Source organism: Gossypium hirsutum, chromosome A07 (assembly GCF_007990345.1).
Source record: "Gossypium hirsutum isolate 1008001.06 chromosome A07, Gossypium_hirsutum_v2.1, whole genome shotgun sequence".
NCBI lineage: Eukaryota > Viridiplantae > Streptophyta > Magnoliopsida > Malvales > Malvaceae > Gossypium > Gossypium hirsutum.
Window position 1 is genome coordinate 8,906,079 of NC_053430.1, and position 24,831 is coordinate 8,930,909.

At 32.5% G+C, this 24,831-nt stretch overlaps 3 protein-coding genes across 4 annotated transcripts; all 3 read left to right on the forward strand.

Moving 5' to 3' along the window:
* Positions 1 to 6,161: 6,161 nt before the first annotated feature.
* LOC107926581 (NAP1-related protein 1) lies at positions 6,162 to 10,590 on the forward strand. Of its 2 annotated transcripts, XM_016857466.2 has the most exons (11): positions 6,163 to 6,419; positions 6,903 to 7,025; positions 7,129 to 7,179; positions 7,359 to 7,430; positions 7,581 to 7,691; positions 7,780 to 7,841; positions 8,343 to 8,403; positions 8,495 to 8,551; positions 8,654 to 8,689; positions 10,159 to 10,265; positions 10,404 to 10,590. In XM_016857466.2, exons 1-10 carry the CDS (start codon positions 6,291 to 6,293, stop codon positions 10,216 to 10,218), a joined length of 762 nt encoding a protein of 253 aa, XP_016712955.1. In that variant the 5' UTR covers positions 6,163 to 6,290; the 3' UTR covers positions 10,219 to 10,265; positions 10,404 to 10,590. The 2 variants fall into 2 exon arrangements, with proteins under 2 accessions (XP_016712954.1, XP_016712955.1); XM_016857465.2 differs by having other exon boundaries at positions 6,162 to 6,419; positions 10,159 to 10,590.
* A 624-nt stretch (positions 10,591 to 11,214) lies between these two features.
* LOC107926605 (flavonol synthase/flavanone 3-hydroxylase) lies at positions 11,215 to 17,762 on the forward strand. Its single transcript, XM_016857500.2, has 3 exons — positions 11,215 to 11,887; positions 12,277 to 12,598; positions 17,363 to 17,762. The coding sequence occupies exons 1-3, from the start codon at positions 11,535 to 11,537 to the stop codon at positions 17,630 to 17,632; spliced, it is 945 nt and encodes a 314-aa protein (XP_016712989.1). The 5' UTR covers positions 11,215 to 11,534; the 3' UTR covers positions 17,633 to 17,762.
* A 4,147-nt stretch (positions 17,763 to 21,909) lies between these two features.
* Positions 21,910 to 23,640, forward strand: LOC107926597 (transcription factor TCP14). The gene has a single exon (XM_016857493.2). It carries the CDS (start codon positions 22,249 to 22,251, stop codon positions 23,503 to 23,505), a length of 1,257 nt encoding a protein of 418 aa, XP_016712982.1. The 5' UTR covers positions 21,910 to 22,248; the 3' UTR covers positions 23,506 to 23,640.
* The last annotated feature ends 1,191 nt before the right edge of the window (positions 23,641 to 24,831 follow it).

Consider the following 24,831-nt stretch of genomic DNA (forward strand, 5'->3'; position numbering starts at 1 on the left):
ATGTCAAGCAAGGACGGTTGAACATGTTAATTTAGGTTGTGTAAACGAAAACACCCTTGCTCATTAAATTGGCCTCGTCGCAGCTGTGTTGCAGCATCATCAAGCTTGTGTTGCGACACTAAAGGCAGTTTGCTTTATTCTTGGTATCTTCAGGGCTGTGTCGTGACATCATCTAGCCTGTGTCGTGACATCCTTAGCAGACTACTCATTAGGTATTCTACTTGCCGTGTTGCAACATCAGGAATAATCTACTATCCTTTTGCCCTTGAATGATGTCCTGCACACTTATTCAACACGTTAGCATCCCCTTAGGCCCAAATTAGCCTAGAAGGTCATAAACATATAAAAATGTTTATTTACTAAGTCTGAAGAAATGAAACTTATAAGACCAGCTCGTTAACTATAGAATTGGGCCTAATCGAATACAACGAATTATGGCAGATCAATGCCTTCCCCTAACCTTTTGTCAATTTGAAATACATTGCCTAATTTGTGCAATGGGCTACCAATTAGGACACACAATAATCCGTTTACCCGAAAATGTAACTGTTATATTTTTTCCATAGTTTACAATAACAAATCATGAAAAATTTTTCCCAATCGAGCCCTTCAATTTCATAGTCGAAGGAATTTTGCAAGTTCACACTAACCTAATCCATCAGAGACAAACAAAAATCCAATACTACTCGGCAAAGAGATGATTTGGCTCCAAACTAATTTTGCCATACTACAATCTCAAAGAATATGAATAATATCTTTCGTTGCTGCATTGTACAACATGCAAGTTGCCGACTTAGTAAAACCTTATCGGAATCTTTCAAAATTTTTCATAAGTCTCTCAAGCATCACAAGCTATAAAAATTGCTTTGTTCTTTGAGGGTCACACCATTTCCAAAGTAATTTCCACTTACCATCCTTAAGATTCCATGATTGTCCAACCTAAAATTGATAGGCCCCAACAGTAGTTAATTGACCATTTTTAGCCCTTGATCAAATGAATTTATTGTTACCACCATGGACATTAGGGGGGAACATGATCTGTCATAATTGGATATGTCAAATTAAGCTCTTTTGAATACTTAATGAGCTTGCTTTCAAGTAATTTATGAGTCTTTTTAATTTTTTTAATCAATTTTTAGATTTTACTGTTAATGATAAGTTTTCTTATATTTTAACTCTTTTAAAACCCAAATAGGCAAAACTATGCCATTGGGAGTCTAATGTTTGATTTTGAGTTGTGTAAAGAGATGATTAAGGTCAAACATCAAGGAAGACCTTAATTGTCGTGGGTATCATGACACTAATGTCAGGATGTCACGACATTGAGCCTCCATCACCTCATGGGAGCAAGACTTCAACGAGAAACCAACTTGGAACAGTCTGTCGAGGATGTTAAGACACTCAGTGTGTTGTGTTGCAATACCAAACTCGAAGTCGCGACTTTCAGCCTTCAAGGTTACGATACCACTGTTGATGGTTGAAGTGAAGAAAGCCAGGGCTACTATCGAGATCAAGAACCCCTAAAGCCAGTATCATGCCCACTTCCACGGATGTCGCAATGCTGAAGTTTGACGAGTAAAAAACTATAAGGGCAATTTTATATCCAAACAAGCTCAAGTCACTCTTCATTTAAAGGGCTTAATTGTCAATGTCAGGTAAAGTACTTTTTACGTATAAATACTATCTTATATAAACTATTTGGGTGGCTAGAGGCTAGTGTAGAAAATTAGATTAGACATTAGATAAGTTTTCCTCTCCTTTTCTTAGTTTAGGTTTTCTTTTTCTTCTCTTATTTTTCTTTTCTTGTTGTTGTAGCATTTTTGTTTCTTTATTTTTGTTGGAACCTTGTGGATGAAGATGAATTAGCTCTTGCTTTTCATCATATTTTAATCTATTAATGAGCATTTTCTCAACTTTTATCTTTTATATTTTATGTCTACCATGTGTTTGTTAACATGCTTGTTTGGAATTTGAGCCTAATCATGTGCTGAATCATTTTATTGGTTGATTAATAAGTGTGTTACTTAACTAAGTTACTATCTATGCCTTGATTAGTTATTTGTTCAAGTGTATTAAATTTTATATTACACTAGAATTGACGTCTCTAGTGAAAGTTTAGATAGATAAGACCGAAATGAGACTTTATCATGTAGGATTGTGATACATTTATGCCGAATAGTGAGACTTAGAAGATATCTATATGCTAAGTGAGACTGAGATGAGAGCTTAGGTGATATATTTTAGTTTAGAATGAGACTAAGAGGAGATTCCTAGTTAAGAGCGGTAAACAATATAATCATCATAGCTTTATTAGCTTAGTTAGTAAACCATGAATCATTTGACCATCATTTCAATCCATTTTGCACTGTTTCCAGTAAAAAAAGAAGAAAGTTAGTTTGATATTTTATTTTTATTTAATTCAGATATAGCTTAAATCTTATTTTATTTGGTTGCACTAATAATTTTCAACTCAACTAGATTAGTAATTACTTAACTCATAATTAATTTGATAAACACATTTACCAAATTGACAATCATTTGAGTTCGATCCTTTGAATACTCTAAAGTGTTCCATTATAATACTATGAATATTACAACTGACCTGTCACACTTGCAGATAACCACTTTATTTTTGATAGTTTTGTGTTGATTCTCTACCTCAGCACATGCACACTGAAGCATTTTGAGTTAGTGCTTTTTATTTCATTGTATAGTATTTTATTTTTGTGTTTTTATTTAAATTTGCCTTGTTGAAGATTTAACTTAATCATGTTTAATAACAATGTGTAATGCCCTGTACCTGAGACTATTGCCAGAGTCGAATACGAGGTGTTAACAGACTTAATTTATTACTTATACAGCTCAAACAATTTATTTTTAAAACTTCCAGACAAGCTGGCAATCTGCGTTATAGTCGCTTAAAAGTTCATATCTCGAGTTCCGAAACTCGAAATCCAATTCCGTAAATTTTTCCTGAAACTAGACTCATATATCTATCTACTAATTTTTTTTTATAGAATTTTTGGTCTGGCCAATTAGTACAGTTTATTAGTTAAAGTCTCCCCTGTTTCAGGGTTTAACTTCTATGACCTCTGTGTATTACAAATCAGATTTCTCTCTGTAAAAAATTTCAATGACTATGCCGTTTGTTTTTCTTACAACTAGACTCAATAAGGAATCTGTACATATAAAGAATGACTTCTAATTATTTTTGTAAAATTTATGGTGAATTCTTAAAGTCAGAACAGGGGATCCAGAAATCACTCTGGTCCTGTTTCACAAAAATTCAAATATCTCATAAAATATAATTTATATACTTGTTTTGTTCAATCCATATGAAAATATACTTATTCATCATTTAAGTCAATTTCTACTATTTTTAGTGATTTTTCAAATTCACATCATTGCTACAGCAATATTCTGTTTTATAACAAATTTCACTTTACTATAGATTTCCATGGACTAAATAGCATTTTAAACATACATGGCATCAAATATGCTTTAGATTGGCCATTCCAATGGCTAATCATTCACAAACCCTTTTCTTACCAAACCATAACCATGTCATAAAATCATTTACAGAAAGTGAGTATTTTGCCATACATGCCACATTCAAAATACACAAGCCATTTTACCAATTTAGGCCTTCGGATAGTGAGAACGAGTCTTCGACCTATCCCGATTCTCAAGCCGGCTTGTCAACAACTACAATGAATGAAAAGGAGGGGGTAAGCATAAATGCTTAGTAAGTTCACATGCAAATAGCAAGTAACAAAATCATGCAATTCCACATAAAACATCATTTGCATAAACAACATCAAGACATTCGTGTTTCGTTTGCATTTAATATCTTTCTACGATTTCATCATACCAAGTTCTCAACCCGAGGATTTAAGCACATACCTGTCAAATTTTCTCATTCACCACACTTACCAATATATCACATTCGTTTTAGGCATTCTTCTCATTCACTTAAGATTCACCCGTTGAACACATCGGAATATAATTTGAATACGCGGATTTAATGAACGTAAGTGCCATACCCGCAGCTAGAAAAACTCAATAGCCTGCGGAACTTATGTAGCCAAGCTACCATGTAACCCGCTCATAAGTGAACTCGGACTCAACTCAACGAGCTCAGGCGTTCGCATCTATAAGTGAGCTCGGACTCAACTCAACGAGCTCGGATGCCCAAATATCCTAGTATATTTCTAAGGTTCAATGGGACTTTCCTCGTTCGTACTCCTTTACCATTCTCCTTGGAATACCAATGACGATACTTCTGTAGTCTTTCACATTTTTCACATAATTCATAAAATTTTTGCATGTTGTCCAACAATGACCACAAAGCATAGAATTACATGATAACAATCATAATATCGTACAAATAGCATTAATCATTTAAAATAACAGTTATATTACAATATTTACATATGAACTTACCTTGATACAAAATATTAGCAATCGAGCCTATTTTTCGTAAACTTTGTTTTTCCCTCGATCGCGACTTGAATCTCATTTCTCTTGATCTATAATGCCAAATTAATTATGGAGCTTGGAAGCTTGAAACAAACCCTAACTATGGAGGACCCTTGAAATTTCGGCCTAATGAAGAAGATGGACAAAAATTGGCTTTTAATTTTATTTTTAATTCATTTTAATAACTAAATGACCAAAATGCCCTTCCTATTAAACTTTCAAAAAAATTCCATCTATGCCCAATTTTTGTCCATAGACTTAGAAATTGGTCAAATTTCTATTTAAGACATCCTCATTAATATTCCAAAGCAATTTCATTCTAAAAACTCCTAGAATGCAAGTTTTGCAAATTATTCGATTTAGTCCCTAATTTCAATTTAAGCACTTTAGGCATAGGATTTCATCACGAAATTTTCACACAATCATACAATCATATCATAAACATAAAAATAATTATAAAATAGTTATTTCTATCTCGGATTTGTGGTCACGAAACCACTATTCCATTTAGGCCCTAATTCGGGATATTACACAATGGATATATGTGGTTGGGTGACCAATACAACTATAAAGAGCAGTTGAGTTTGGCGAATGAAGATTCAACGAGCCATTGGAGTTATTACGGTGATCATAAATGACATGAATATTCATACGAGCATTCTCATGTGTCGTCTGGGTATGCAAATGGTGTAGATAGCTACAATCTCGAGTAGTTGGCTAGTTATTCGAAGCAAAATTCATACTCTCTATATAATTATTCGAAAAGTAACATGGAGAGTGACGAGTGCATAAAAGACCCATCCCTTGCTACACGGGTTGGAATGTTGGAGGAGAGCATGTCTTTGTGGCAAGCTGCTATGTCATCCATGTCCAATACATTGGAGCAATTATTAGAAGTCGTCCAATGCTAAGCCACAATAAACACTCCGATGGAAGAGGTTGAGCATGATATTCCCAAGCTCGAGGATGAGGGTCATTCCTCAATTATTGAGCATGATGAGCTAAACATGGGTGTTCGACATGAGTTTGAAGTTGGAGACAATTACGAAATTGTGAGAAGCAAAGAAGTTGTCTTCACTCCGATTGATATAAGAGTAGGAGTAGTAGTAGGAGTAGGAGTAGAAGTAAAAGTAAAATTAGTCTTTTTACAATAGATCAAAGAGCAAATTGATCCTTTCTATTAAAAAAATCATCTATTTTTACTATTAAAAAATGACTTGGTTAATAGAATGACTAAGAAGTTACACGTGGTACGTATATCTCATTTGGACGTATAATGACTAATTTTAATAGTAGAAATGAATAAAATTTTTAACAAAAGTAACAACTTACTCATTACTCTAATGCACAAAAATTAATTTATAACAACTTACTCATTAATCTAATGTACAAAAATTAATTTATCTACTTTTTAAATAAAGAAATAAAATATAATCTAAATCTTAATAAAAAACTTTTATAATACTTTTACTAGCTTAGAGTGAAGTACTTTATGGATTCCGATGCTGGTTGTGAAATGGAATCTCCGAAAGTTCCGTTATTATCATGGTTTGTAATGACAATAATACCATACAATGTCCAGCTGTCAGTTTTTTATTGGTCCATTTGCATATTCCCAAAAATATCCCAAACAGAGCAGATTGCAACTCCCAAAACCTTTGCATTTTGTCCTTTCTCACTTTTCCCCGTTGTAGATATCTAAGAAAAAAATAGGGTTTTAGAGAGAAGAGAAAACAAAGAGAAAGGAGCAAAACCGGGAAACCTGAATTTTTAGGGATTTTTTTTAAAAAATTTGGTGAGAGAAAGATAAGATGGTGGCGGACAAAGGAAAGAAGGTGAAATTAACAGAGAAAGGAGAAGAAGAGAACTCTGAACAAATCGATAAAGACCTCGTCCTTTCCATTGAAAAGCTTCAAGAGATCCAAGATGAGCTTGAGAAGGTTCATTTTATTCTTCTGTTTGCATTTTTCGATAATTTATATACCATGCATATATATATTTTAAATTGGGGTTTATGAGAACTTCAAGAAAACTGCTAGTAGAATTTGATTTTTTTTTTAAATTTGGATTTCATTTTGATTTACTGGGATAAATTTAATTGAACGTTGTTTGAAATGATATAAGTATCAACATTGTTGTAATTTCTATCATTGGAAAATAAAATAAATGTTAAAATTATTATTTTGTTACTCTTAGTTTCTGTATCTGATCTAATTTATATGTTGATTATTTGTTGTATATATATCTGAATTCATTGTTGAAAGCTCAAGTCTTTTAATTGTTATGTTCCTCTTGCTTCCTGAATCTTCTTTTTGGGGGTGGGGGATGGGGGTTGTAGGGGCTCATTTTAGGTTATTATGCCTTATTATGGAGAAGGTGATTTAATGTTGACGGATACGTTTGTTCCGTTTTGGTATAATTAGATTAATGAGGAGGCGAGTGAGGAAGTCTTGGAAGTGGAGCAGAAGTACAATGAGGTACGCAGACCAGTCTATGATAAACGGAAAGACATCATTAAAAAGATCCCTGATTTCTGGTTAACAGCTGTAAGTGATTCTATTTTTTCGTAATAATTTAGTGAACCTTATCTTATTGCTTTCTCCATGTTTTAGAATCATGTTTAGATTCACAGGCCTTCTTGATGTGCAGTTCTTGAGTCATCCTGCTCTTGGTGATCTTTTGACTGAAGAGGATCAGAAGGTGTAAAGTCACTTCTCTCCTCAAGTGAAAACTTTCATCCTGTTCATAGTTACTTTGCAAAACTGATTTTTGGTTTATATTTTAAATGTAATTCTGGATGTTTTCCTGTTATGTAATTTTAGATGGAACTGTTGTCTTATTTCTTCATCTACTTATTTTCAACTATTATTACCTGGTAGATATTCAAGCATATTACTTCACTTGAAGTGGAGGATTTTAAAGATCTGAAATCCGGGTACTCTATTACATTTGTAAGTTCTTTCATGTTCCTTTTCTTACCTTTTTTTGTAGGAAACTGAAACTGCTCTTACTTTCTTGCAGTCCACTGGTTGGTAGTAGATATAATTCATCTCTAATCTCTCTTGATGGCTTGCTGATTGAATTTGATTATAATTTCTCAGAACTTCAATCCCAATCCGTATTTTGAAGATTCAAAGCTTACAAAGACCTTTACCTTCCATGATGAAGGAACTAAAATTACTGCCACACAAATCAAGTGGAAAGAAGGCATGGTGAGGGCTTATCCTCTTTTGATGGCTATTCTTCTTCTAGGTATCTGTTTCTCTCGCATATTATAAATTACTCTCCTCCAATGTTAAGGGCTTGCCAAATGGAGTTAATCATGAGAAGAAAGGAAACAAGCGGCAACTTGCAGAAGAAAGGTTTGTTGATCATACCTGTCAATTAATTTTCTGTCTTAAGAACTTCATAACATAAAACTCAAGTTTAGTTTATTTAATATCTTCAGGTTGTAAAATGTTGTAATTTCGGTACTATTTTCTCAATATTTGTAATATATTCTTTTTTGTATTCTAAACTAGCCTTTTATAGTAATATAATTTCTTTTTAAGTTATCTTCTGTTTTATTGAGCCAAGCAATGAGAGATTCAGTTTCCTTTTTAGTGTTCTATACATGTATTATGTGTTATTTAGTCCTGGTCTAGTTACTCTAGTAAAGCTTTGGTTACTGCAATTTCTTGGCAAATATTTTATTGTGTACTTATAAATGCTTTGTATTTATACATACTTGTTAGGTTCTTTGAAGTTGCATTATAACTTTAATTCGCAAGTGTTAGGTTCTGTGTTGTATTGATTCTTTTATTCTCGGTCATGCTTCCAATTAGCTCTATATTATACTAAATTTGGTACACGTGTGACTGCAGTTTCTTCACCTGGTTTACTGATGCTCATCAGAAAGATGACATGGATGAAATTCATGATGAAGTAAATTCTCTCTGCATGCACTATCTATCTGTAGACTTCTACTTATTTTCTAAAAGAGCTGATCTAAACTTTCACCTGATAAACATTACAGGTAGCAGAGATTATCAAGGAGGATTTGTGGCCCAACCCACTCACTTATTTCAACAATGTAACTTCTTGATCTTCTGGCTTCTTCCCCTGATTTTGTTATATACCTGTTGTTTGATCAGTTTTGCTTCCTGTGCTAATTTTTTTTGTCAACTTGATGCAGGAAGCTGATGAAGAGGATTTTGATGGTGATGAAGAGGTAAAACCCTTTTTTTGAAGTTTTTTGTTTCTGTGAAAAAATTAATACATGTATTTCATGTACCATTTTTACTAGATTTTTTTTTCTTTTCAGATAAAAATAGCATGGCTGTAGGTTTTGGTCTTTTTTTAATATTTGTTTTGTTTGTTTTTCACCAATGATTGAGTACTATTTTTATCTAGATATGTTTGGGGGAGCTGGGAACTATACTTACTAGAGTTTCTCTTCCAGTTTAAATGTGAGTTTATCAGTGGAACTAGGTTTTGTTAATAACAAAAATCAGAATATTGACAAGAATGGTATCCTTTTCCGGCTAGTATATGGTGATCAGGATTTAATTACTCATCTCCTTTTGCTCAGGTGGTTGTAAATTAAGCTGACATGCGTCACCTTTACTTGCAAGAGCCTGCTGTTTTATCTTGCTTGTTAGACTTGACTTGCATCTATTTAACTGGTTCTTCTAATAAGTATTTTACTTAGTTATTGAAAACGGTTTACTTTATGTTGTAAATTATGAATTCTCCTCTTTATAATGGCATTACATAAACCCACAGTATTCCGACTACTTTACGGTATAGTGTATGCTATAATGCGCTGGTTTCTTTTGATAAAGTTCTTGCATTGATTGTACTAAAGTAATGTGGAATAAATCAATTGGATTATGTGAATATACTAGCATGCCAATGTTTGTCATATTAGTACTAGAGAAGTCATTTGAATCAAGATAGAGGACATAGATTCATTTTCCTACAACAACATGTTTTATGTTTTGGGCTTAGGATACATTGAATGCATTAGAGACCAATATTGGTCAAGGGTTATCCTACTGACAGAAATCAGTGGGTATATATGGATCTTGTCTTGTGTGCATACCATTTAGATTATGTCGGATCATCTTAGCTCTACAACTCTCTACCTCATTCAACATTTTTAAACCATACATTGGATGAAGAAGCAATTTGAGCTTGCAGTTGTCTGGTGTATGATAAATATAATTTGAGATAAGGTAATTGTTTGAAATTCATTTCATGTAGAGAAAGTTTAGTTGTGAGTTGAATACTCATTAACTGAATTTAAGAGTCAGGTCACAGAATAAAGATGCTTGTAGTTTGGTATATTGATTGATGAAGTCATTGATTTAGTGGTGGTATAAAAGAAAGCGGGGAAATGAGGTCTATATTACAACGATGGAAGTTTTGATTTCTGAAAGCATTAGATGCCTTTTCTCTTTATTCATAGTGAATACTTGCATCTAGGTCTTCTTTTGTTCCTGTTTTCTGTGAATTTGTCTGACGGAACAACTTGTGGTCAAAATGCTTATGGCTAAATGAGCTATTCTATATTTAAAGACTGTAAAAAAATCAGACTATTGAAATTTTGTGAGTTACATATACTCATCAGGTTGATGCATTATGTTTAGATCATTTACAAGTACATTCTTAAAATCATTAATGTCTGTCTACTGACAGGGAAAAGATGATGACGAGGATGATGATGATGATGAAGACGATGACGATGACGATAACTAAATTCGCTGCTGGCCTTTTAATCATACTTGTTGCTTACCTTGCTTTAAGTAAGAACTTAGTGTAAAGTTGTCTCCTAGATGCTGTTGTTACGGGGAGGATAACCAAATTCAAGATAGCTTTCTTTGCTTTATAAGCAGCTGGCATTGACTCATTTATCCTTGCCCGTATCATTTACCTTTTTTCAGGTTTTCCTCCCTGCGGGTGTCAAGAAATTTTCTGCATAATATTGGAGTTCTGGTCTTCATCTATAGTTTTGTTTAATTAGCGTGTAAAATGCAGAATAGATTATTTTTGTTGCTATTTAGCTGACATGTGAATTTATCAATGATTAATTTGTGATATATTGGTAAAATGGAATTGACGTTTAATGCATATGGCTAATAGTTTTTCCCTAGTTATTGCATTTCTTTTTCAAGATCATTTTTCTTTAAACATGATTCTGGATCAATTTGATTAAACCGAGAGTATTCTTTTCACCAACCATCTGCAGTTGCATGTTTTGATTTTTTTCGATTAAAGCTGTTTATTTAGTAAAAAGTAATCTAATTTTTATGTTCATCTAAGTTTGAGTTTGAAAATTTTAAAATGCATTGCGACTTTAATCATTTAATCAAGCATCAAGATATTTGAATTTTACTTGGACAATTTTTTGACTTATTTGTCAGCTTGTTTAATTCAAAACTCCACCAGTTGTTGAATAAAAAATCGGTTTTGAAAAAAAAAATTAGATTGGTTGACTTGTGAATTGATACAAATTGATTGAATCGAGCTAAAAAATTAGTTATATTGATTTTTTTAATATTTTAAATATTTTAATAATTTATTTAATTGAATCTTATGAATTGATCAAATTAGTGAATTAGCAATTTTATCGATTCGGTTATTAGTTTAATTTTGAAAACTTCAGTAATGGATTTTTCAATTACCATACATTCACTTTCTCATGAGATTATTATTATTATTATAATACAGTGACAATATTATTATGTATAAGAAAAGAGTTCGTTCTTAGAAATTTTTTAAAGTCTTGGTGGGGGTGAGTTTAGTATAATCAAGGGGAGATAAAGAAAGAAAATTTTATAAATGGCAGTCTAGTTAATATTTTAACTCTGTTTTCATGGCAGTCTGATTTTTGTAGTTCTGTAGTTGAGTGAATATTTGTGAAAAAAAAATGGTATCTAGCCAATCACACCAAGACAGAGTTGAAAAGACAAAAGTAGGTGGTTGATTTTGGAGTTGCCAGAATGGTGTCTTTATATACAAAATGTCCTCCTGCCTGAGAGTGTCCCGATTCAAAACAAAACTTGGTTTTACTTATGGCAGAGCCCTTGATTCCCACTGTAGATCTCTCACCTTTCACCAAAAATGATGAAGATGGCAAGAAAAAGGCCATGGAAGTCATTACCAAGGCGTGTTCCGAGTATGGGTTCTTTCAAATTGTGAACCATGGTGTCCCCATAAACTTGCTGCAACGAGCCCTGGATCTCTCCAAAGTTTTCTTCGAGTATCCTTCCGACGAGAAACTGAAAAGCAGTCCAGCCTCAAATGCACCACTTCCTGCTGGTTACAACACACAGCCCCAACAATCGCCTGACAAGAATGAATATCTATTGATGTTTCCACCAGGATCTACCTTCAATGTTTTCCCCCAAAACCCACCTGATTTCAAGTACGTTTCTCTCTCTCTATATAATCATGGAGGTGGTCAGTCAAATTATATTTTATTCCCATACTTTAAAAATGAATAAATTAATCTATATAAATTATACAGAGAAAAAAATTGGTCTCATTTTTATTGTTAAAAATTAGCGTGATTATCATAATAACTAAAGAGATACACATGATCATGTGTATCTCATTTTTAATGTATTGTGATAAGTTTTTAACTATAAAAATAAAAAATATTTTAATAAAAATATCAATTTACTCTTATTTAATGTAGAAAGACCAACTTATCTATTTTTTAATAGTGGGACAAAATACAATTCAATTGTTGTTAGTACTTTTACCATATATATAAACCTCGTCTTATTTGATTTGATTCATTGGCTTTGGTAGACGAGTGTTGGAAGATGTTTTCTCCAAGTTGACAGAAACAGGTCTACTTGTAGAGACGATTGTGAATCAGTGCTTGGGTCTCCCTCCTAATTTCCTCAAAGAATACAATCATGATCGGAGCTGGGATTTCATGGTAGCACTTCGTTACTTCCCAGCTACTGAATCTGAGAACAATGGACTAACAGAACATGAAGATTCAAATTGCATCAGCTTGGTGTTCCAGGACGAAGCAGGTGGTTTAGAAGTTAGTAAGGATGGGGAATGGATCCCTGTGATCCCTGCAAAAGGCACATTAGTGGTCAACATAAGCGATGTTATTCAGGTAATACAACATCACTTATTTTTCTTTGTTATAAAAGTTACTTTATATAAAAAATAGGCCCATTTCTCGCCTTGGCCACTCAAAAAGCTTTTTAATGTAAAAAATTTATTAAATTATTAAGATATTTTATATTATTTTTTTAGTTTAAATTTAATTTAAAAGAATTACACAGTACATCAGGCTAAATTACCCATGTTGATTTTTAACCAAAATTATTAGATTTGTTATTTTTTCAAAATTTACCGGAATAGATGAATTTTGAAGAGAGAGTGTGAACATGTTTTAGTGAATTTTGCAGAAAAACGCTTCCAACTTGATGTGCTTTCCTACTAACTTAGCAAAGCGCATTTAACTGGACGAAATTTCGGGTCCCAAACTCTCCTATTGTCAACTCCATGCAGAATTGTCCCTCACCCCAAAATTGGTCAGATATCTTAGGAATATTTTTAAAAAAATACACTTTTTTTTAGTATATCTACTCGTTATTTTAAGGGTGAGTAAAACTCGATTTGATTCCCAAAAATTGAAAAAAGAATTTGAATTTTGAATTATTGGAGTTAACTCGAATGAGTAATTCGATTTTTGAGTTTGAATCGAATTAAATTTTACAATTTGAATAACATATTGGTGTAAATACATTTTTGGTCTCTAACAATTTTGAAAATGAACAAATTGGTCTCTCAGAAAAAAAAAATTACACCAATAATTTTATAAATTGCCAAATAATTTAAAAAATCAAAATATTTATAAAAATTCTAAAATTTATATTTTTAACAAATATAAAAATCTTAAAAGAATATATAAAAAAGTTAAAAATTAAAAAATCTAAAAAAAAAACCCTAAAACAAAATCCTTAACAAAATCCTAAACTGATCGAGGAGAGAAAATAGGGAAAACGTATCTAGTTGGACGCGCTTTGTTGACTAAGTAGGAAACTGCGTCCAACTAGAAGCGTTTTCTTGCAAAAACCACTAAAAACTTGTCCAGCTTTTCACACAATCTCTCTAAAACTAGCCTATTCCGATAAATTTCGAGAAATCCGATCTAATCTGATAATTTTAGTTAAAAATCAACGTGTATGGGTAATTCACCTAAAAAAGAATTGCACAAGTTTTTTATACGTATATTAAATATTAAAAAAAATTACATCCAAAGTGTTAAACAACAAGAAAAAGGGTTAATTTTTTCAGTTTATGCTTTTCTTTAAAGATTTTAAGAACCCTAAATCTTTAAATTAAGATTTTTTTGGTTTTTTTATATTTTAATATTTTAAACAAAGAATTTATTTTGCTGCTTTTCATCCGGAGATGAAAATAAAAAGAATTATAACCAATTTTTAATTTTGTTCAAATGAATTTATAATTATTTATTTAAAAGTACTTTGATAGTTGTGTAATTAAATACTTACATACTTAGCAAAATTTTACAATCTACGAAAGTAATGCTGAATGTTCCTCTTATCTTTATAAAATCCTTTCTAAGACAATAGGTTGAATAATATATTTATCGTTTGTCGCAAAACTTTCAAAGGTAAAATAAATTCTTACAACAAAGTGTTTGATAGACATATTTGTTGTGTATATTACAACTTGACTTTTGAAAAACATATTCTATGGATGTCCCTTTTGTATGCATATTATTGCCCTTGGTCTACCACCATGGTGCAACCCTAACTTGATCCCTCTCGGTGCATTGGTTCAATATTTAGACCTGCATACCAAAAGATGCATATAAGTTCAAAGGAACTTAGTGGGTCTCACTCATTATTACCTTTTAATGGTGTTGTATAATTTCTCGAATCAAGGGTTTAGATCCCTTCCCAGACCTTGGCGGATACCTTTTGGTTTTTAATTTGCAGATAACCATACGTCAATCTCAGCACTTAACCATGTCATATTCATCTTACCTGACTGGCGAATCTCAAACTTTACACCATACTTCAAATCCCATTGCACAATATCTTTGCAATTTGTCGTTAGATATGATTCTCAGAACGATACTCAGTGGCTACGACTATTGACGAATTCCTTTACAGAACCAAACAATTATTAGAACACCAGTTATATTGTATTTTCAAATCAGTTCAGACAGACATACTTACTTAGAAGAATATAATGTTTTAATTCAAGCAATAGAATCTCAGATGACGTCAATATAAAACCTAAAAATTTCGAAGTTTGTCGGATACTTGCACCATCAACATTCTAGATGTCCCAAGTTCCCTGTTATGGCAGATCACTAAGGCGGATTCATTAGTTGGCTACTCTATCGAGAGTTCTATCAGAAAATGTCTTATAGGCATACCTAGATCTCACGCAAGGGAGACTAGCGTCTCACCACTTGATCATTACAAAAATTCACTCTATGGATTTCTCAAATAACAAGCCACAAAGGCTTTCTAGAGAATTCGCCACAAAGGCTTTCTAGAGAATTCGCCACATAGGCTTTCTAGAGAATTCGCCACAAAGGCTTTTCAAAGGATTCGCTACAAAGGCTCTCCATGAAACTCGCATTTACTGTTTCGATGGACCATCTCTGTAGATATCATAGGGCTTCTCCCACATGGTCTTATACCTTCATGCCCTCTTGGCGTATTATCGTATGATACCATGACCATGGGCTTTTCACAGATTTATTTCGTAATCTGCCAGTCCGGTTAGTATTATAGCTAAGTAATCGTTGTTGTTCATTGGATTCCGGAGATGTTGAGGTCCGAAATTTGAAGTGAAATTTTTTCTTATTTCTTAAGAAAAAATGGAGCAGGAATATGTTCGTAAGATGAATAGATTATAGATATATGCCCTACCGGAGGCAATACAAACGAATCTCTTTCTCACCTTTTTACATAGCCTAGAATTGTCAAGTACTGGAATCATATAATATGAAAGCATTAGGCAATGACTACACACATGCCAGGAACATCTTATATCAAACAACGTCATATCATGCCGCACATTGTTTACCTTATTTACGTATTTGTATATGTCTCTCAGAAACACATATACACATAATTACATGACATGCAAGAGTCGAGTTTAGAGTCTAACCAGAAATTCACATTTACCTCGACCCAGAGCTTTTGCTTCAACAGTCCTTCCTGATCCAGCATTAGCAACTGCTTAAACGATCATAAGATTTCCATTAGAATCCTCATTACAGACATTTTACAAATATTTCAACTACAAGCAACCCCCATACAAGACCTTCTTATAACACTTTAACGTGCAAAGCTGTAAGACTTACCAGAAGGCTAAATCATCTACTCATTAAATGAGATCTTAGTTCGATCTTAACGAAAAAGAATAAGAGAATATTGAGGATAGAAAAAAGAACTTGAACATTAAGCATATAGCAAAAACCATTCGAAGTGTCCTTTTCCCATTAATATACTCTCAGTCCTTGATTTCCCTACCAAATTCAGGGTACGTACAATAAAATCCGGTAAAGGTTTAACTTACTATTGACCAGTCATGAGGAGGGTCAAATTAATCTAATTGACTCCTGTTGAGAAATAGCCAACCATGCTGCTTGTGACGATTTGTTTAGTTGGCTTGTTTTAGTGTACAAGTAATCTTTCACAGACCTTGCTACTCTACTCTATACTCTGATCTCTACTTCTATTGCTGCAGAATCACAACAACTCCCAACCAAACCTGATACAAAATCTAATTGGATAGTATTCATGCAATTCGAGTGTACCATACCTTGGTGGTGACTCAGGTTCGGTATGATCTTAAAGATAATTAAGTCTCCTACAGCTTTCTCATACACTTGACAGACTCTTAGTAAACAAAACTCTGGCGCATACCCTTTCACAGGCGTGCACTCTCATGGGCGTACTCTTTCTTCTCTTGGAAACATCCTGTGATCAATTTTTTAGATACCACCAACGGGCAGATGCTTTAATGCTAGCATGCGTCAATACTCTAACTCGCCATCAGGCTAATAGGTTGATAGATTATGTTACCACAGCAGGCCTAACAACCTACATACCTACTTTACTCACCTTTTTTGATTCGTCGATTTTCAAGATGTGACAAGTTGTTTATTTTATTAAATTATGAGGTGGCTTACTATGGTTAATTAATGGTACACGAGATTTATATATCGACAGTGTATTAAATATTAACCTATATTATAAAGAGTAAAGTAATCATTTTAAAATTTAAAACATGATAGATCAGAGCAAATATTTATTAATTCGGTCTAACGATGAATTCCATCTTTCTACTTCATTGAAATTGTGAGATTAATCTCTTTATTTTAATTTATCAAATCTAGTGTTTGTACTTTACAAAGATAGAGAAATTCAATTATTAATAAATACATTAATTTGAAACGAACTAATTTATTAATTATTTACATATAAATAGTTGAATTACTAAGTTTCAATTTAGGAATTTAATTACAAGATAGTGGATTAACTTCTTTACTTTCATAAAATACAAGAATTATATTCTAAGAGTCTTAACTTCTTTTTTCTTTACCTTTGTACAGAGTAACCATCTTCCTCTTTTAATAAATGACTCTAGTTGCCAATGTTTTCTGAATTAGACTTGATCGGTTGTTAAAATGGTTGAATCGAAAAATCCACAAATTAAATTTTATATATATATATTTTAATTTTTAATAATTTATTTGATTTAAATTTGACAATAGAGAGACAGATGGTACCATTCCAAAAACATTGCCATTGTATACGAAATACATTACATTTTCTGAGAATTGATTGACTGTTTTGGTGGTGGAAACGTTTTGGCAAAGGTATTGAGCAACAATAAATTCAAAAGCGCGACACACAGAGTGGTGAGGCCTAAAGGAAGAAGCAGATACTCTTTTGCTTTCTTCTATAACTTGCAGGGAGATAAATGGGTTGAACCATTGCCACACTTCACTAAAGACATCGGTGAGTCACCCAAATACAGAGGTTTTCAATACAGTGAGTATTTGCAGTTGAGGCTGAGGAACAAGACTCATCCTCCCACTACGCCTGAAGATGAAATCCGGATCACCCATTATAATATTACTTCTTAACTCGATTAATCCATTTTCATATCTGTATTTGTTTGCTTGAGGATGAAAAAAATTAAGTTTTTTTTTCTTTTTAAATATTTCGAGTTTTATATTATTTTAACTTGAGACGTTGATTGGGTTTGTCGAACTATTCACTTTTGGTTATTTGGTTTGGTTCAATTTATCTAGAATCCATCACTTTTTATTTATTTAGGGTTAATTTGGATGGGAGATTGAGTGCGGTGCAATACATTTAGTTTACTTTTTATCTCATGCTATAGTATCATTACAGTATTTAATCTCACCGCTATTTTTACACTAATCACAGGTAAACGCACCGCTCATCTAAACCAACATTTAGTATAAATTCACTTAAAAGGTTGAGTTTTTATATAAAATCATTTAAATTATATAAATTGATTATTTATTATTTTTTTAGTGAATATATTTTAATTTAATATTTTATTCATCAATTTTAGTATAATCAAATTTAATTTTGTAAACCAAATAACAAAATAGCTTACCGAACATTAAGTTTCAAGCACACATATGCCATCAATTACCAAACCAACCAAAATACTATTAAAGATTTACATCAATACACATATTTCATAATTCAAATGGCACAAAACATGATGAAATGATCACCAACATGCAGATACCATAGCCCTATTGACATGCCACTTATAACCAACTAAAATAAACAAATAACTACCGAAAGAGTTGATGGATAGTGTGATCTCCAAAAGCAATTCAATCGACAGCTCATATCTGATGATCTACAAGGAAGAAAAAACAAATAGAGTAAGCTTAAATAAAGCTTAGTAAGTTCGTATTAAACTTAAACTTAAACTTACCGTAACTAAAACATTTTGCAATTAATTATATAAACAAGGTCATGAGTTCATTTATTTCCTATACACACCACAAATCCCACAAGGCTGGTGAGTTCACATATGCAAAACATATATCTTTATCATGTCATAAACATTACAAATAAACACATTTAAAACTCAATTCAATCATCACCTATTCATTTAACAACTCACATTTCATTTCAAATATCTATATCCAATGTTCCATTTCATATATCTATTTCCATATAACAAATTCATATAATTATTTCATATATCATTTTTTATATAACCGAGTCATATGACCATTTCATATATCATTTTTCATATATTATTTTTTCACCTAATGAACCAAATGAAATAATGTCAGATATGCGGGAACGATGGTCACACAAGTTGTAATTGTAAATGCTCACACAAGCTGTGGGTTGCGATGTTAGGCTACACGACGCTGTTCACACGAGCTATAAAGAATCCGCCACAAATGTAGGACCTTAGTCATCAATAGGACATCCAAGACCAATACCCAAAACTGTAAATAACCCTAATGACATGTCATTTGTATCCTAAACATTCACGAGGTTCATACGGGCCGTGATTCACATTCATATCATATAATTACTTAAGCATTTCTTTGTCCCATGAATTCAACTGTATAATTTCTCCATTTTCAATCATGACCCTCAATTGTAATTTCGTTTCAATTTGATCTGTTTTCATAACTTAATACTTACCATGCAAGCAAATTTAAATACAACATACTTAGATATTTATTAATTCTCAAAACATCAACTAAATCGATTCATTCATTACACGAACTTTCCTAATCCAAAAATGACAACGAACACAACATCGATGATTACCTCGCAAACTTTTCTTTCCTGCGATTATTGACTGGTTGACTCGTTTATTGATCTAAATATTATAATTTAATTCAATTATCCAATTCAAATACTTTTAAATACTAAAATTCATGTAATTAACCCTTTAATCAACATTTTATACTTTTATCCTAAATTTTTATAATTTATTCAATTTAGTCTCTAAACCCGAAACTTTCAAATTTATCACAATTAAACCAACTCCATGCTAGCCAATTTTTCGCCATGCAATTACATTCCATATTTATTAAAATATCACAAGAATTTCATGCCAAATTTATTATTTTATCGATTTAGTCCTTAAATACAAAACTAACCAAAACCACTTTACAAAATAGTCCTATTTAACTATCAAGATTAATAATCTATCATCAAACTTCAAAAAAAAATTACAATTTCATCAATGACATAAATCAAAGCATTTCACAATTTTACGAATTAGTCCCTATATTAGCTAGATTAAGTTATAACGATATCAAAAACAAAAAAATTACTAAAAATAATAAGAAATACTTACCATGCAATTAAATTTGCCAAGGCCAAAGCTTTGGTTCTAAAATAATGGTGGTTTCGGTGTTAACTCAAAAAATGAAAAAGATGATGAAATTAAAATGACTTTTACTTTTGTTTTATTATAAAATATGTTTTACTTTTAATTAAATAAAATTTTAACATATAAAATACTTAAAAACAACCCACTAATCGTCCAAGCTACTTTAATATGGTCTAATTGTAACATAAGGTCTAATCTTCCACCCATGATTTTATGGCTATTAAGCAAGAATAAACTAATAGAGATTAGCTTTTATAACTTTTACAATTTAATCCTTTTTATTAAATTAATTATTTAAAATTAAAATTTTTTAACCAAATTTCAATACACCTATATAGTAACTCCATAAATATTTAATAAAATATTTACGGGCTCGGTTTACAGAAATGAAGTCTCAATATCTCATTTTTCAAAATCACATAACTTTAGGGACAAACCACTTGAACTTAACTATTAGTCCAATTAACAAAATTTATCAAATCAAAATTCAATATAATATTTAATAATAATATTTACAAACTCACTTTTCGAATTTATGATCTCGAGACTACTATTTATAACATCACTAAAAACGAGTTGTTACATAACCCCCTTTTATTTATGAAAGTAGATATGCAAGTTGCTTGATGTATGCGTTAATAAAGCATTTAAATAAGCTCCATTTATTTGTATTACAAGTGCTTATAAATAAAACTCTTGGGTGAGTAAAAATAAGATGCAAGAAATTTCTCTATTGATTTTATATGTTGTTTACTTTTTAATGTTCTTTTATTTGACAATTTTATGACACATTAATATATTAATAAAATAAATATTTTTAAAAATGAAAAATATTATGATAAAGTTGTAAGTAAAATAATAATAATAAATTCATTTATATTTTATCACATATTTTTTATTTTATTTTTTTAAAAGTAAGTAATATAATTTATATTAAAACACAAACTATAAAAGCTGGACATATTTTTTGTGAATTCCTAACTATATTTCATATTTTTCAAATTTACAAGTAAAGTTATATATTTATCACGAATCTCATATATTTAATTTTTTGTTATGCTTTATATATATTTACTTTCAATTCAACTTGTTTAAATTTCACTCCTTTTAAATAAAAAGATATAAATTATATTTAGCGCATCATTTAATTAGTACAACTCAAAATAAGAGATTTGATACCATTATTAATTTTCTTTTTAACATTGCGAAAGCACTCAACGTAACAACTTTATATTATATATATAAATGAGTTTAATTTAAAGATAAAGTTGTTAATATTTGTTTTTGATAATATCTATTCTTTTTTAAAGAATGATTAAAACTACTCATAATCCTTCTTTAATTCCAACCAAAAATGAAAGAATAATGTGCTTCAGCGTACTCAAACTCACGTCATTCTATATTAATAACAATGCCTATACCAATTAAGCTAAGACGAATAATAAAAATTTTAAAACTTTGCTTTCAAATTTAAATTTGTATGTATGTCTACTTATATCATAGTTAAATCAATGTTAGGGTTTTTGAAGGTGGTGGAATTCTTTTTATTATTTGTCAAAGTAGGTAAAAAGGTTATTATTTAAAATAGGTTTATTTTTACCCGAGAGTTGGTTGCTGAATTTGATAGGAATGAAGGAGATAAATCTAAATTTAGAGTTGGACATTTCAAATTTTAATTAATTAATTTAAGCCTGGACTCCCACTAATTTGAAAGAAAAATGAAGATGAAATAGGGAGGCAAAAATGAAATAATTACTTGAATGAGATGGGTCCAATAGTCTCACAGAAAAAAGAAATATATTTTAAAATTTTGACTTGGAATTGGGTCCCACCTTGGCCACCACTGTCTTTATGGATTGAATGATAAAAAAGAGCACCTCACGTGGAGTCTGAACCAAAGGGGCTGTCCTGTCCAACCACTGATCCAAAGATATTAAAACAAAATTCCTAAGTTTTTATTTTTTTTTCATTCAATTCATATAATCATATTTATTAAAAATATATTGCTTTTTAAAGCTCACCCCATATCATATCATTTCCACTCATTATCTTTGTTGCTTAAAGCTTGCCCTCTTCCCTTATCCTTTCTCTCTTTATCTGCGTCAAAACACATGTATTCTCTAAAGGAATTTTCCAGGCTAAGCTTTTCATGGGAAAACAAATTCAAATAAAAACCAAATTAATTCATAACACTCCCTCCCTATAATCCCCTCTATATCATTTTTACTCTTTTTTTTTTTTTTAAAACACAAAGATCGAAAGACCCACCAAACGAATAAATTACTAGATTTTCCGATCCCCCCCCCAAAGATAACCTTTAGAGAAACGACCTATTACTTTCATGATATCATGGAAGGAGGAGGAAGTGATGATCATCAACTCCATCATCACCACCACCACCACCACCACCGACAGCAGCAGCAACACCGCCCCACTTTCCCATTCCAATTACTTGAGAAGAAAGAAGATGATAACCAGCCTTGTTCTTCCTCTTCTTCCCCTCCTTTCCCTTCCCTTGTCCCACCTTCTTCCTCTTCTTCATCCTCTGCTGATCAACCCAACACGAGTCGTTCCATTTCAAGCCTCCAAATCTCGCCAGAACCTTTTAAAAAACCACCCCCTAAACGTACTTCAACCAAAGATCGACATACCAAGGTCGATGGACGTGGCCGTAGGATCCGAATGCCAGCTCTTTGTGCAGCCAGGGTTTTTCAACTCACTCGTGAATTAGGCCATAAATCTGATGGTGAAACCATTGAATGGCTACTCCAACAAGCTGAACCAGCTGTGATCGCCGCCACTGGTACTGGAACAATCCCAGCAAACTTCACTTCCCTCAACATCTCCCTCCGCAGTTCAGGCTCAACCATGTCGGTTCCCACTCAGTTACGATCCTCAGGTTTCAACTCCAACTTCTCTATGCAACAACGTAGAAGTCTGTTCCCAGGAATTGGATTAGAAACAACCCCGACATTCCTTAACCTCCAATCAAGCAGTAACTTGAATTCCATGTTCCAAGCTAAGCAAGAGTTGCGTGATCATAATAGTTCTTCGTTGGAAATATCAGCAAACGAAGAAAATAGTCTAGGAAGGAAGAGAAGACCCGAGCAAGATTTATCTTCACAACATCAAATGGGGAGTTACTTGTTGCAGTCAAGCACTGGCGTGATTCCAGCAGCAACTCACGGTCATATTCCGGCTAATTTTTGGATGGTAACTAATTCTAATAATCAAGTAATGAGCGGCGACCCTATATGGACGTTTCCTTCCGTGAATAGCAGTGCTTTGTATAGGGGCACTATGTCTAGTGGATTGCATTTCATGAATTTTCCAGCTCCGATGGCGTTATTGCCAGGCCAACAATTGGGTTCAAGCGGTGTTACTAGTGGCGCTGCTGCTGCTGCTGGTGGAGGAGGAAGTACCGGCATAAGTGCTGAAGGACATTTAAATATATTAGCTGGATTGAATCCTTATCGGCAAGTATCCGAATCACAAGCGAGCGGGTCTCATTCAAACAACGACAGCGGAGGAGGAGGAGGTGCAGGTGGTGGTCGAAGCGCCGGAGGCGGCGATAACCGACATGATGCAACTAGTCATCAGTCGTAGAGTTGATCAAATACCACCATGCATCGATCATCTCTTTGCTTGTTTCGATCAGTTGTGTAGTTTGATGTGTAACACACGTGAGGTTTGATTGTTCTTTCAAATAACAAAAAAGAAAAAAAAATACAATTTGGTTTTCATTACTGCCAAAAAAGGTTGAAAATTTACTTTTCTTGGTGTGATTAATATGAGGTTCTTTCTAGGTTTCGGGTGGGATAGAAGACACCATTTTTAACATTGGTGCCGTCCATTTTGGCTGAAAAAAGTCTCCATTTTTTGGGTTTTTTATATTTATTTTTGTTACACCATTAATTTCATTTCAGCATTTTTGTTTGTGCAAATAATTCTTGGAAGAGGCCAAAAAAGCATTCCTTAGGTTTTTTTTTTCTAAAGAAATGAGAAATTAAGTTTTAAAGACTAGTTAATGCATAAACAAGTCATATTAAACGTTATCCCGGCTCCATCAGTGGACAATATTTCTTCAAGTTCTTTTGGAGGGTTGTCGAGGAATTTAATGCCTAGATCATCAAAAAGATCCTTTTTAGAGAGGCAGTCGGCAACCCTATTGATTTCATTATAAACATGTCGGATTGGATTTTCCGTTGCCTAACTAAAAAATCTTTAATGTTCCTGCCAATATTGAAGTCCTTTCTATTAGGAAGATCTTATGTCAAAATGCGAGCCACCATGATATTGTCCACTTCGACTAGCACCTTCCCCAAAGTTCTGCTTGGACTACAGAGCAAATACCAATACAACGAGCAAAGCCCGCCATCCATGCGTCATTGTGATCTCTAAGTAGGGTACTAGCTGCAGCGATATTCTTCGAAGACGATCTGTATTGAGTTTGGTTCATCCCAAAGGTAGTTTAGTCCATGGTAACTGTTTCTCAGTCTTTCGGCTCCTTAAGTCCTTTCCTCCTCGAGCATCCAGAATGTACCTAGCAAATATCAAACAATGCTTAATTAATTTATCAGCGTTATGGTTATCACTATTGAAAACTATGGAGTTCCTAAGTTCCCATAATTTCCACATTATGACATTGAAGATTTGACTTTAGTCCAAGTTTCCAATTTTCAAATTGCTCTTGTTTCCAGTTCAACAGAGAAAAAACATAGAAAGTGCTACGAATAGGTGCAGGAAGAAGCCTTTCCCAAGCACTTCTAGCCATAGAACAATCTCTTAATGCATGGATTACTAATTCGAATTCTTTTCCGCAAATGAAGCACCAAGGATTATCAGACATTCCCCGTTTACATTGCTCCGTATTAGTTAGTAATTTGCCTTGAAGAGCTAGCCATAAGAAGCTCCTTATCCTCTATGGACCTT